General features: G+C 38.5%; 1 protein-coding gene across 1 annotated transcript in view; it reads left to right on the top strand.

Annotated features, from left to right (window-relative positions):
• The window catches only part of LOC107713516 (RING1 and YY1-binding protein B), a 24,707-nt gene extending 10,836 nt beyond the window's left edge, over positions 1–13,871 (top strand). The window contains exons 3-5 of the mRNA XM_016519040.1: positions 9,013–9,279; positions 9,364–9,459; positions 12,224–13,871. Coding sequence (XP_016374526.1) covers positions 9,013–9,279; positions 9,364–9,459; positions 12,224–12,473 — 613 coding nt within the window. The 3' untranslated portion in view covers positions 12,474–13,871. The remainder of the gene's footprint in view (positions 1–9,012; positions 9,280–9,363; positions 9,460–12,223) is intronic.
• The last annotated feature ends 1,054 nt before the right edge of the window (positions 13,872–14,925 follow it).

Here is a 14,925-nt window from a genome sequence, read left to right as displayed (position 1 = left end):
GAATTGAATGTGGACAGGAGGAGAGTTCAGCTTCACTGGAGACGCGTGATCGACAAACTTTAAACTCGTGATTTTAAATTATGCTGCACTTTGTGTTTTGCCCACTGTCATATTCATGTCATTTTCACTGTGTTATGTATGTAAAATGAGTGTTACCTTGGCTTTATTTGAAAAAAATAGTGATTAATGCACACAAACTTCCCAGAATACTGAGTGCCCTGTTGGTTACAGTGTTTATTTCCTTTTTAATTATATTTTTATTAAATATTTATTTATTTGTGAAAAATGTCATCTAAAGTATAAGTATGTTTATTTAACGCATTAATTTTTTTAATCGATTTTCAAATTATTTCAAATTTCTTAAATATTAATTAAAATAAATAAAATTATATCGGCCAGCAGCCACCCTTCTATCCAAGATATCGGCATCGGCTGTCAAAAAACCAATATCGGTCGACCACTACTTTTCTCTCAGTGCAAAAGTGAATCACAAAGGAGCAGTTCAGCGACAAGATGTGGTTTTCTATTTGAGCGCTTAACAAAAAGTGCTTCATTGTTGCATTTCTCCTTATTAGTTTAGCAGAGCAGGCCAGTCTAGACATAAATATTCAATAAATTGTTGTGTTGAATAGGGTGCATATTGCACAGCCTTTAGCTTATTCATACTGTTTCGAAAAGTGACCTGTAATTATACAGGTCAGAGGCAAAGGCAGCACTCAAGGTTGTGTGAATCGGATAGAAAAGGGATCACTCTTTCAGGTCGTCATATGAAAAGAAACATGGCAAGCCTCTGCTGATAGATGGATCCTTATGTGTGCTAAACACAAACACTACACCTGGTTTGCTGTCTGAGTGATGAGGGGAATAGAGCGGTTTCCTTTGGTGAAAGGTCAGACAACACAGGAAGCCTTCTCTTGGATGGATCAGAAAGAGATGTTTAGAGAAAAAGAAACATTCTTTTTATCGCTTCCTTTTTGCTAGTTATAAACAGGCCCACACAGAGTCTGTGCTTGATTTCCAAATACAAAATGCCAGTCATATTTCTTTTTTAATGACACTCGAGGAACAAATCCGTTGTTTGTTGTGTTACTTGCAAACATATTTTTCTTGTATTTTTTTTTTATTAATTTGAATCTTTTTGTCCAATTTAATTTATTTTGATGTTCATTTAATGTCTATTAAACAGTCTGTGACATTTGTGTTTTTAAACATTAAGAAATGTTATTCATGAATAAAATGAATAGAAAACTAAATAATTCATGTATTGTTTGGTTTGACCTCCTGAGGGTGATACTCAATCATTTTCTGTTTTCTGCTACTTAAAAAAGTGCAAAATGCAGAACAAAAAGAAAGGAAAGAAAGAAAAAAAGCCAGCAGATTGCATTTAGGCCACTAGTTGGTGTTTTTATTTTATTTAGTTTTCTACACTATCAGCTAAGTGCTAAATGCGTTTTCACATTGCATTTCACATCCATGTCTAGAGAGCAGTTAGATATCACAGTTAGATTTTTCACCACGGCTGAGATCTTCTCCCCAGAGAGCAATTTCCTCAGGGAAGAGAGGGCAGAGTCCCTCCAGAAGGTGGAGATGAATGTTTAATGTCCTCCACCCAGTCAAGAGCGACAGCACAAGAACCCAGGGCCTGTTCTCTAGGTGCTCTCTTCGCTATCTCCGTTCTGTACAGCAGGCACAAAGCCACTAATCGCTTAGTAGAATGGCTTATGGGAGCCCGGTCCCAGAGCTTGTTCAGCACACGCACACATGGCAGCTTCATCATCCCCCACCAGCCAAACGCTTAATGCTGCTACGCCAGAGGATCAAGGCGCTCCGCAAACTGTCACTGCACATAACTGTCGCGTTTGCCGTGATGTAAGAGGCGAGTGATGTTAAATCTAGTGGAGAATCTCACAAATGCTGTCAGGAAATGTCTAAAAAAAATCTAGCGTATTTTTAGGACAAATATGAGTGCTTTGCATTGCTTTTTTTACGTTCAGAGTCCTCCATCTGAGCTTAATTAAATCCGTAGGCTCAGTAGAGAGTCTGGAATCAGGTTAACTAGCCTTGTCCTTTAAATGACAACAGATTGCTTTTTAGATTGCAGTCTGCCTATAAAGGTGCAGCCTTGTAGTCCAGTACCATGCATAAGTAGCAGATATGTATCCCATTGACCTGTTTGTCCTCTCTCCAGGCCACTTTGTGCCCCCACAGCATGCAAGAGTCAATGACCATGATTGCCTGGTTATGCTGCACTTGAAATGGAGAGCTGTTAATTGAGCGCTTTTTTGTAGCCTCTATTCACTGGAGCGTTCTCGCATTCTGTCTTGCCTCTACAAGCAATCTGTTTCATTTAACGCTGCCGTAATTTACTGCACTGCTAACATTTGTGTAACTGAAGCCTAGACCGGAGTCTCGCGGAAATGCCAACCGCTCCAGGAATCAAAGAGCCTCCATGTGCGGTGTTATTAATTACAGCGCATCAGTTTAAAGTGACACATGCCACTGTGGGGGTCTTTTCAGACCAAGGCTTGTTTTCACACAAACTTACATTTAGAAAATGACCAATTGTATATTTGAATTTGTTTAATTTGTATAATGTAATGGAAAAAGTGCAATAGCCGATTGCAACAAAGCCCTTTAAGTTAAGAAAACCCTTCGTGATAACCTTTAGTTTTAAATAAAACAAATTCTCCTAGCCTAAGGGGTTAGTTGCAGCTGGGCCCAGATCTTTACAATGTGACTGTTGGATCTTAAAGTTTGTGAAGGGTTTCTTATTTTTAATGATCCATGCATTTTCAATTGGTTTAATCTGAGGTTTTCCTTTTGCTCATGTTGGTTTCTGTCCAACAAGGGCTTGTTGAGCACTAGGACTATGTTTGGAATGGAATACTAGCGTCATACTTGCTGTTTGCAGCAAAGTAAAAGTTAGTATGCTGGAACACATTGCATATTTAATTCATCAAGTGGCATTCATTTAGCTTCTGGAAGTACGAATATTTCACATTTTTAATCCATTTTTGCATAACTTCTTAGGTTTAGAGCCCGATTAAATGAGATGTTGTAGAGTAAATCATAATTTATGTTTCTTCCAGTTCATTGGTCAAACTGTAAATGGAAGGACAAGTCAAGTGCTTTGTTTTGCATTGCATTGTGGGATACATTGTTCTATATTGTACTGTAGATTTTCTCAAATGTAGGTCAACCGGATGTTCGATGCATAAAGGAAATGTACTATGCACAGTAAAAATACTACGTACTGCAGAAGCATCATTTAATTTGATGCAAATGAAAATAAGCTTGTGAGGAAGAGAGATATAGTCCATTGAGTAGTTTGGAATATTTGTCTTAAAGGGTTAGTTCAGCCAAAAATGAAAATGAGGCTGCGTTTTACTCACCCCCGATGCATCCTAGGTGTATATGACTTTCTTCTTTCAGACGAATCCAGTCGGAGTTATATTAAAAATTGTCTTTGATCTTTCAAGCTCTATCGTTGTACTCAGCCGGTGTTGCATTCCTTCAGTTCAAATGACGTGAACCCCCGGGAGCCGTGTGAGACACTTTTTTTTTTTGTGGAAGGGTGCTTTTTATTTCACGTCATTTGAAGTGAAGGAATGCAACACCCGCTGAGTACAACGATAGAGCTTGAAAGATCAAAGACAATTTTTAATATAACTCCGACTGGATTCGTCTGAAAGAAGAAAGTCATATACACCTAGGATGCATCGGGGGTGAGTGAAACACAGCCTAATTTTTATTTTTGGGTGAACTAACCCTTTAATGTGTAATTTTTCCAGCACGTGTTTTCTGTGTTTTCTAAATGATGGACACCGAAGCATACAAGTGTGCATTGTCCCTTACGGCCTCATTTTCATTTAAGCCAAATTAAATGTGGCATATGCCCAGACTAATCCATAGTAAGAGTAGTATGGTTTTCCAAAACAACCACAATGACCTCTCTCATTCAGGTTTCCCTCGACTTGGCAATGTCTGTTTGCTAATGTGAGTTTGGTCAGTGACCATCTCAAACTGTGTGCCGTTCCACTTTTCCCACTGGAGTGATGCCACCTGTGTTCATACACGAGTCCCAGTCAACAGGGCGAGGTTGTGATGAGGCGGTCATGTGTCGATCAGTAAATAATGCATTGTGTGGTTTTTGTCGTGCTCGGGGAGTGTTGACTGCAGTCCTGACATGCCAGTGAGCTCTCGTGGCTGAGTTACAGCTGGCACTGATTCATAGCTCAAACGCTCGGCCTGTTTCTGTCTTGCTGAACTGCCCCTGATACAAATCTCCCCACGTGGCAGGAAATCCACTGAGGGGAGGTGAATCAAATCAATCACAGGCCTGTCCAGGACTAGACTCCTGGGCTAACCTCAAGTTGGAAGGGATTTCTGGATCCCCCCTCAGGAGGTGAACTAAGCCATGTACCTGTTAAGTGGAGGATTGTGCACTTTTGACAAATCCCTGGTCTGGATTAGAGTGAATTCCCCAGTGCTCAAGGTACTACAGGTGATGGACTGAACGATGCAACTGTCCTTGGCTTTCAGTAGTACTGGTGTGTGATGAACTGATTGTTCTCATAAACCGTAGTCAGGGTAACTCCATATTTATTTTTGACAGGAATGAAAATGAGACCGTGAAGGATAGAAGTACAGTACGTTCAGTGGATTGTACTGTTGTTTAACAACAAACCGACAGTTCAGCTGACGAAACGTATTTCTAAAAACCTTTCAAGAGACAAAAACTCTGGGAGCTGTGAAAATTACACGATTTAGGACCTTAAATACAGTAAATGCTATTGTAAAGATTGTAGGTCACAAACTCCTTTTCATCCACATTAAATTTAATTATGGTATCTTACCTGATAAGGATCTATGTTGTTAACTAGCTAATAAATAGGCTACTTAAAACCTGTAACAATTTTGCCAAAATACTTTGTCATTATAATTCATAGATACTGGCAGATGTCCGTGACATCCATCAGGTGCCTACCTCTTTTGGAAGGCCAAACAAAGTACTTTCGCTTTCACAACGAAGCACACAGCGTCTTTACGACATGCCGGCAGCAACAACAAAACTACAGCGAGAATAAAAGTTACGCAAGAGCTTGTAACACTCCAAAGAGAAAGGAAAAATTGAAATCGCATCATATGACCCCTTTAAGACTAGAAGATTACTTTGGAAGTTGTGCAAAATAACAACAACTATTATATATATAATAAAACTTATATAATTACTTTATTATATTAACTAAATATTTATATATTAGTGTTGCCAAAAGTACCGGTTTTAAAATTTCGGTACCGAATGGTATCGCGGTCGGTACTTTTGACAACACTATTATATATCACTCTTTTTACCATTGATGAAGGCAATAAGGCATAAGAAGCTATGCATTACAGTAATTTTTTATCATGGTAAAGAGTATTTTAGACACTAAAGCCATGGAAAAATCACTTTAATGCATGACCTCTCATGACTTAATCCTCTATTACCTCTCATGGCATGATGTTTTTTCATCCTCTGGACTTGAAATGTTGCCTGTATAACATTAATTTAACTTTGTATATTTTCACTTTTTCAATTGTTTACTTTTCTTCCGTTATTTTGCAGTGTGTTAGTTCCTGATCTTTGTTTTTCTTGCCTTGACCAGCGCAGACCCAATGCACACTATTCCCACATGCTCTAAACGATGCTCTCCAGTATCCTTTGCCAGCGGGCCCTGAAGCTCATCTAGATTCCTCACAGAGGTTGTATTGATTGGAGTTGTGCTGGCCTCTTGAACATGATTCCCCATTATGAGGGATTGATTGGCTTCTCATTGGCTGGTCTCCGTGAGAAAGGCGGCTGTATACTATCAGTCATAGGGAGTGAAAGAACCATCTCTAAGTGCCACAGGTTTTCTTAAAATCTCCGATAGACAGCGGTTTGTTTTATCTATTGGTTTTGAGTTGAAGGGCATCAACAGGACCAGCGGGTCACTAGATCACTAGAGCTGCTTCTGTCAGTACTTCAATATTGTATTCTGACTTATTTATTATTCTATTATTCACTTACACTCCTAATCAGGCATAGCATGATTCTAGCGATAACCTGTTGTGAGAAAGGCTGTGCAGACTCATTTTCCTATGTCATTGCTTTCCGAAATTTGACTTAAGACTTATTTTCAGTGGTTAAGTCCATACAATGGCACAGCACAATGCATTGGCTGAGCATGTTTGTGCACTTATGTAGAGTATGTATCTGGCCTTAATTTTTCATTCATAAGTTTTGGAAATCTAACCACAATGTAAACAGCTAAACATTCGCAACTGTGACTGATCTAAAATATTGAGGTGAAGAGGACTCCCAAGTCTAAATGTTTAGACCAAGCAAAAAACACTCGTGGGCTTCGGCTCTTCCCCCATGATCAGTCGAAATCCTCTGTTACCCCCAGCTGCTGCCAGATGTTGGCCATTATGCTTGAGGAACGTGAGCTGGCTCAGGCTGCATGGCGCTCTGCCTCAGATCTCAGACACAGCCCCTCGGCTTTTAATTAACTCAACACCACGCAGAGGAGAGAGAGCCTCCAGCGCGCAGCCGCTGCCTGTCTTTCCACCGTTGCAGAATGTGTGTGTGTGAGCATAGAAGCGCACGAAAGGTTTCCTCAGCTACATAGATACTATGCATTAGTAAAGAATAGTGGTCAAATCGCGATTTCGATTCGATTTCGATTAATCGCACAGCCCTAGTGGTTACCACGGATCACAAAACTCACTGTTCGGATCATTTTATAGGTCTTGATCATTTTTCGGATCAGCGAGTAAAAAAATTTCAGAGTAACTTTCTAGTGTAACTGCTTTCCATTTATTACTTAAAGCACACTTTAAGTACTTTAATGCACGATGCATGAAAACTAGTAGCCTAACTAAGAAAGTTCAAACAAGATTAAAGGCAAGTGAACAGTCAGTGTAAAAAAAAAAAAACAATGTACACAAATTACAAGTATAGTTAAACACAAATTTACAAATAAAATAAGGTCTCAGACACAGACAGCAGCAGGTATTTATAGGCTGCTGTCCCTTTAAGACCTGATGCACGAATCCAATATAATGATACACATCCAAATTCTTTCTGAGCTGCTATTGTTCACTTAATACATAACCGTCTGCGTTTATGAGAATGATTGCTGAGATGGGTATTTTGGCATAATTTTATGTGTGTAAAAACATGTCTGTCTGAAATGCGCCTCTGTGTGTGCACAGAAAAAAAATGTGTAATGTGTAAATTGGCAAGACGAAACGCATACAAATAGTAAACTATAACTATGATGTTATATTTTGCAATTAATCCGCGAATCACATGCATGCCGAACCATGGGTCCTGGTCCGTACAGATCAGCTGTGAACCATTCAACCCCTAGTAAAGAAATTCAATTCATCGTGCCTGGTAACATTTTATCCTGGTGTATTTATGATGCATGTGAGAATAGGTGAATATTGTGCATTTTTTGTGATCACTGTTCTCACACTGAAAAAAAAAATAGTGAAACAATTTACACTCAGAAATTGCTAGTAAAATAATTACAAAGAAAGGGCAAGTAACACATTCAATTAAACATGATATTTTGAAGTAGAAACCCTGAAATAGTATTTTCTTCTAAAACTCTGCTATAAACAGTTTTTTTTTTGTTTGTTTTTTTTTTTTACAACTTTACAATGTGTGTTGTGAAAACAGCAAGTTTGAACTTTCAAAGGCATAAAGGAAATCTGAGAGTAAGTAAATACCTTATAAATATATGATTTCAGCAAATAGCTTATAGTTGGGTCTTTTCCTCACGCAAAACTATCATATTGCTTCATAACACTTGTAATCAAGTCGTACTGACTTTTTATGGCTTTTTTTGGACAGCCCTTGACTGTAAAGAGCTAATATATGTAAAAAATAATAATGTTTTTAACCTTTTTGAGTAAACTTTTCCCTTTCTGTGCAAGTTTTGATGCAGGGGCCTGTTTATTTCAGAGGACTACCAGATTGAAAACCGCTTTCTATCCGGTTTGTGGCAAATGAGGCCAAACCTTCTAGCTAATCTGATTAGTCCCTATGACAATGACATGCTGCAAATGTCCCACCCTATGATCCTCATAGTCATTTATTAAAGGAGGAGAGTAATGAGATTACACATTCAGCAGACCCACACAGCTGGCGATGGGTCGTCATCACATTCGGGAGACCAGTGAAAGGGTTTTAGTCACTGAAATGCCTGCAGAGGGCTTTATCTGGCTAGGTATGTCTTAATGTCTTCACCACAATCCAGAGAATCTGTGCTTGATGATGGTTTTGTGTAAACACTGGCTGAGGTGGATTACGTGCAGACGTGTGATGGGAAGCAGACGTGTTTTGGTAGTGTACATTATTGTCCAGTGAGTTATGCATACTTGAAATTAGATTTTTGAATGATTCTTTAACCAAATAAGTTGGTCTGACATAGTTTTTGCTACATGAATGGTACCTTAAGTGAGCCGGATGGTAGTTTTTCAAAAACAAAAATACATGTTGGTTGAGCTGTAGATGTCTAACCTTTTCTAGTTGTTTAGTGATTATTCATCTCTTCTAGATGAATGAGTTTCTGGTTAAATGTTGCTAACCTAATTTAAGTTTGCTCCAAATAAAACTTGTCTTTTTCAGTCTGTTTAATGGTTTTAAAAATAAAAATACTTTTGTTCACTCTAGTCTTCTGTTGTCATGCATAATTTGAAGTGATGTGGCTATACTTTCAGAAAGTGTGTATTTTAACTTGTATATATACTGGTTGAGTGCATTTCACCATAGATTTCTGCTGAAGCTGTATTTTACTGTAAATGCAATAGTTTGTTAAACCCAAAACATTAATTGAAAAGGATACATTACATTACTTCAGGCTTTAGATATTGAACTTGTACTTGTCTATAACCTCCAGGCTCAGCAGTTAAGTGAAGAGTTTTCAGCAGAGTTAGTGCCACTCTGATACTCACTATCAACTCTGTTCGGCCCCACAGGAAACCCAGGATAAACTCCCAGCTGGTGGCACAGCAGGTGGCCCAGCAGTACGCCATTCCTCCTCCCCCAAAGAAAGAGAAGAAGGAAAAGCCTGAGAGGCCTGAGAAAGATCGAGCCGAGGGGGAGCGTCCCGACAGAAATCCACATGACACCGAACACACGGACAAGGACAAGAGCGAGAAGGAGCAGCCTGACAAAGAGAAGAAGGACAGAGAGAAGGAAATCACCCCAGCCATCATCAAGAAACCCAACAGCAAAAAGAGCAAGTACGTTAGTCACCAATAAGAATGTGAGAAACTTCTGACTTTCTGCTTTATGGAACGAGTAACCAAAAAAGTGTCTCTTCACAGACCCAAGTCAGACAGCCATCAAAGCCCACCCAGTGAACGAAACAGCATTCAATCTGGCAAATCCACAACCAAGACCAAGAACTCCCACATCTCCAGGTATCTCACCTTCATCTTTGCATTTCATCTTTTTTTTTTTTTTTGAAGTGATGGCAGGATCATATAGCAACAAAGCATGAGTGGAGAGGAGCAACAGCAGCTCACTGCATTCTGTAATGACAAATCCACTGTTTCCTTCTCACTGTTGAGAGAAACCCTGATCAAAATTTGTGATCAGTTACCTCTCCACTGTAAAGTTATTTTAATGTGTGCTGCTGAACACAAATATGTATAAAATGAAATCATGTTTGTGAAATTCCCATCAAGTTGAATTGAGGCTGTTCTTGGCTAATGCTGTAAAAAGGCTGGTATGGTAAATTAATATTTTCTTTTGTTTTCTCTTTCCTTTTTTACTCCTTCATTCACTTTTTCTTTTGCTCACTTGTTCTTTCACTCTCCCTTCCTTCCTTTCTACTTAATACCGACTTGCCTACCAGTCCACCTAAATTCCATTACTTTTTACACATTCCTGCTGTCTGCTAATAGTATATCAACTTAGTTTGACATACACTACTGTTCAAAGGTTTGTCCTCAGTATATTGTTTTTTTTTTATATTGAAAGCAGTGTAACTGTTTTCATTATTGATAATAATAATAAATGTTTCTTGAGCACCAAATCAACATATTAGAATGATTTCTGAAGGATCATGTGATGAAATTTACCAATCCCAAACTCTTGAATGGTGGTGTGTTAATATTGTCCTGTTAACGAGTAATCCTTGTAGAGTTTTGGACTTTTCATTGTTCATTTCGGCTCCCCTGCTCCACAGGGCTCCAGACTGCAATTGAATGATCGCATTTTGCACAAGTTTGCCAGTATGAATTTTGTTAGAGAAAATCAGTGAGAGTGTTGGTTTAATTTCTGATCAGATGCTGGTACCCAAAGCGCTGCTCCTCAGCACTGCTGTCATACTCTGGAAAGGTGAAGACACTTCTTTTAGCACTAGTCACTTTCATACAGTCTCATAAAGATGCTTAATGCTGTCATTTAAAAGGCAAAATAATGGTAGTGTAATAATAATAACTGCAGCTGAAGGTCTGGCTTGCGAATGTGTTATAAGTCACTCTGACAGTGAACAAAGCTGGCAGACAGCAGTGACGAACGTCACTGTAGAAAGTGCTCTGATTCACAAATGCCTCTCTCTGTCTGTGTCTGTCTCTTTCTCTCTGAATGTCGTGGGCTGATCTCAATTGAGCAGCACAGTTTTACTCCCACACACGCCCTGTTGGCTGCCGTCCCACCATTCTGTTTCTGTCTGCTTCTGCCAGCAGAGCTCATTGTGTCACATTGTCTTGGAGGCATACTAACAACTGAGGCTAATGCCAATCAATGAGATTTAGCTTTGTGCTTTTGCCATGCACACAACCCTGGAAACATGTCTCAGTTTTTTTGAAAGATTTAGTAGTGGTCTTTTTGTGTAAATGTCAGTTTTGGTGATGTTTAACTTTTGAAATGTATGCTGTTGAGTGTTAATCTGGCTGATCTCTGTTAGTCTTTGCATGCTTGCTTGGTTTCTGATGTTTGGGAACTGTGAACCTGACCTTATTTTCTCAAAATCATCTTTTAATCTCAAATTTCTGAATACCAAGCAGTGTTTAGGGAATGTTACTCCTAAGTTTTAGCACTAATAAAGTTACTTGATTTTGTTGTTACTTACTGTAGGTTAGTTACTTTTGTCTTTTGCATTAAAGGCTGTGTGGGTGGACTGTTTTTACTGTGAACAAGTGTTTGTCCCCTAAACATGGTTTGCATGCAACGACCATATCCCTGTCCTTTTCTGCATTAAAATCAAAATCATGCAAATACTGTGAAAGGTGAAACACAGGACTTGCCTCCCATTGTCTAACCATTGAAACCTCATTGTTTGTAATGCATGGGCCCAGAGAGATTCTGTAGTGGGGGTTTTTTTCACTGGTTTATGTAATCTTATAAAATAATTTATTTGATATTTAATACTTTTTTTTTTTTATTAATTAACTTTTATATTTATATTTTTTATTTAAAATATACAATACCATTCACAAAGTCTGCATTTATTTGGTCACAAATACATGTGCAATTTTTGCTAATAAAATTTTGAAATATTTATGCTGCTAAAAATGTATTTAAAATATTTTAAAATGTAATTTATTCCTGTAATTGCAGTACTGAAATTTCAGCATGTGTTACTTAAGTCTTTTATTCATTAGAAATATTTCTAATATGCTGATTTGGTGCTCAAGAAATATAATTTTTCTTATTCTGATTATCATTGTAAACACTTGTGCTGCTTAATGCTTTTATGGGAAACCGTGATAAATGGAATTTTGCATGCATGGATACTTTCATGAATAGAACAGTCAAAACAATAGCAATTATTTGAAATAAAAATCTTCATTATAATCTTCAGTATCATTATAAATGCCTTTACTGTCACTTTTGATTACTTTAATGCTTCCTTGCTGAATAAAGGTGGTAATTTCTTTCAAAAAATAAAAATCTCACTGAAGCCAAACTTTGAATGGCTGTGTATAGCCCACATAATTTTTAATATATAAATAAATCAATTTTTCATAATTCTCCTGTCGTACCTGCTTTAATAAATTTGATAATAAAATTGCAAAGAATTAACATGAAACATGAATTGTATCTTCATTTGAAAAATTAAAGTCATGAATATACAGAAATATGTTACTTCACTATCTTTACATCCAAAAAGTGATCTAAATTGCGTACTTTGTCGCACTGCCCTCCTGAATATTTCTCTCTGCCTCCAATCTGCAGGCCCAAGCTGAAGAACATTGACAGGAGCACAGCCCAGCAGCTGGCCATCACAGTGGGGAACGTCACAGTGATCATAACAGACTTTAAGGAGAAGACCCGCACCTCCTCCACCTCGTCCTCCACAGTGACCTCGAGCACCGGCTCTGAAAAGCAGCACCAGAGCTCCGGCTCCGAGAGCATGGACAAGGGCTCATCCCGTGCGTCGACACCAAAGGGAGACCTCTCGGTCGGGCACGATGAGTCATTCTGAGCACCACAGCCGCTGTCGAGACAGCAGGGATGTACTTTGCCTCCATTTCCCCTCACCTTGCCCTGAGCCAACTCATATTCATTTCTGTCACTGAAAGAGGAACATACGGTCCTCTTACCCACACACACTCAACATACCTACACATACATTTGTGTGAATGGTGCAACCATGGTGGACCGTGGCTTTGGGCCATTGGGCAAACTGTCCCTCCTTTCCCTTCCTTGAGACATCCCTCTCTTGTATGTATTGTTTTATATTTGTATGTGGATGTGCAGCTGAATCAACATTTTTGTTTTGTTAAAAAAAAAAAAATTATATATGTAAATGTCCGCTGTGCACAGTAACCACCAACATTTTAACTATTCTGGACCATTACTGCTCTTATTTATTATGTTGCATCTTTCTACTTTTAGAAATTTTGTTTTTGTTTTTTGGTGAAAGGTTTTTTCAGCTAAAGTAGCTCAAGCCGACGGCTCCCCTTTAGTGTTGAAACGATTTTTCCGGAAATTCCTGAGAAACTTCTCACAATGGTGCTAGCTACACTGTGAAATGGTTTCAGTCCTCAGACTGACGTTCACACCATAGAAACAGATCCCTCTGCTCCTGAAAACAATGGAAATATTTGTGTCCTGGTGTCAGGCTGCATTCTTCTGTTGCTTTGCTTTTGGGATTTTTTTTCCATTTTGCGAGACTGATCTGAACATTTGTGCACTGGGGGTCCCCGAGATCTGGTTTCGTCAACATACTAAACGGATGATGTTTTACACCCGTTACGTTATGGAGAAGACAGCTGGGATTCACAAACTGCAAGAAGACATTGCGAGCATGATGTGTGAGCTTTGGATTTGATCATTCGCAGATGAACTGAGCTTTCTTAACGCTCACTTGGCTTAATGTCTGGTTTTGCAATTGTATTCAGAACATTTTGTTTGACAGCATTTGTTGTCCTTCATGGTCTACATATGATGTATTGTAAAAACACTAAAAGGGTTTGACGTCTCAAAGGTCCGTAGGCCTTTAAAGTTGAAGAACTACTTTTGCGTTTTCTAGCTATTTTTGATCGAAAGAAACGGATTGTAATCTTAGGGCTTTACTCGGCCTTGTTTTAATCTGAAGACAGACTTGTGACATTTTCCCATTATTTTCAGAAACCTAGATGATGGTGAGCAGTGCAGTATTTACTAAAACAGCCCCAGCGCTAGAAATAAGAGACATTGTGCTGAACACGAACTGTCGCTGAATGCATGGGAACTGTCGCAAGCATTCAGCACTAACATTTTTCAATTTGTTTACTTAAGAGTCACGAAAAATTGACGCGAGCATGATTTCACACAATATTCCCGCTCCCCATTAACTCGAGATTCTCAAAGTCAGCATATCTTCCCTTTGAACTGTATTAAACCTAGCTTTGTTTGTCAGAAACCCAAATATAGAATGCTTGTTTACATATGCTATAGCGTTAACCTTGTGAAATTACAGTGTACCTGTATAGTCCTGGCTCCCTTAATTTTGCCAATGTCTTGTAAAAAAAAAATGCTTTTACAGTTTCCTTTTGCATAATAAGTTTTAATTTTGTTAGAAGGAATCTTTTTTTTTTTTCCTGATTCGTTTTCTTGCTAATTGCTGTTGTTGGTAAATTTTGTGTGGAGCTCATTCATTTCACTTGTAAATGTACATTTTCCTTGCCTTTCTTAATTTTTTAATTGATCACTGCTCCTTGTCTATAGCTAATACAATGCTAACATTCAACCGACTTCTGGCATGTGCACGACTTTGCTTTTAGATGCTTCTTCATCATTTCCCTTGCTTCCAGTAGAAATGTCTATTGATGCATTTTGCTTGTGTTTTTTCCACAAATAAAATGTTCAATTCATCAATGTGCGTATTTTGGTCTTTTTCATACAATTCAACTTCAGCACACCCAGAGCTGTACAAATTATCTGATGAATACAGTGACCCTAAAATGCATTTAGACACTTGAAATGACTTAACCAACTGATCTCAAGGTCTTTAGACCAGAAACTGTCCGTTTTCTTTATCTTAAACAGTATATCTACCTATTTGATATGCTAGTCTTTATTAACAAACTTAGGTTTTGTGAAATGTTTTCACTGCATACTTCTCTTTAAAATAAATGATGTTTGATATTTTATCTAATGCATTGAGATTCATACATGTTAAGTGCAGCTTAAGTGTGCAGATACTTTTGGGGGCACTGTAGATCTCTATACTACTGCACTGTCCTCCTCTGATGACCTCTTGTTGGAAATAATTTGGCATGCAGTATAAAAAGCTTTTCCTCAGCATGTTGAGTGATGTGTGCTGCTCTCATAGTGAGTCCTGGTGCCCTGAGGCCTGCTGGGAGCTGTCAGAGTACAGCTGTCGCCCCTCATGTAAAGCACTGACACTAGACTCAGAGGAGACCAAGTGTTTTAGCCCAACTGAGATAATC

This window comes from Sinocyclocheilus rhinocerous, unplaced genomic scaffold (assembly GCF_001515625.1).
Source record: "Sinocyclocheilus rhinocerous isolate Xijiao unplaced genomic scaffold, SAMN03320098_v1.1 scaffold57, whole genome shotgun sequence".
Lineage (NCBI taxonomy): Eukaryota > Metazoa > Chordata > Actinopteri > Cypriniformes > Cyprinidae > Sinocyclocheilus > Sinocyclocheilus rhinocerous.
This window is presented reverse-complemented; position numbering and strand designations above follow the sequence as displayed.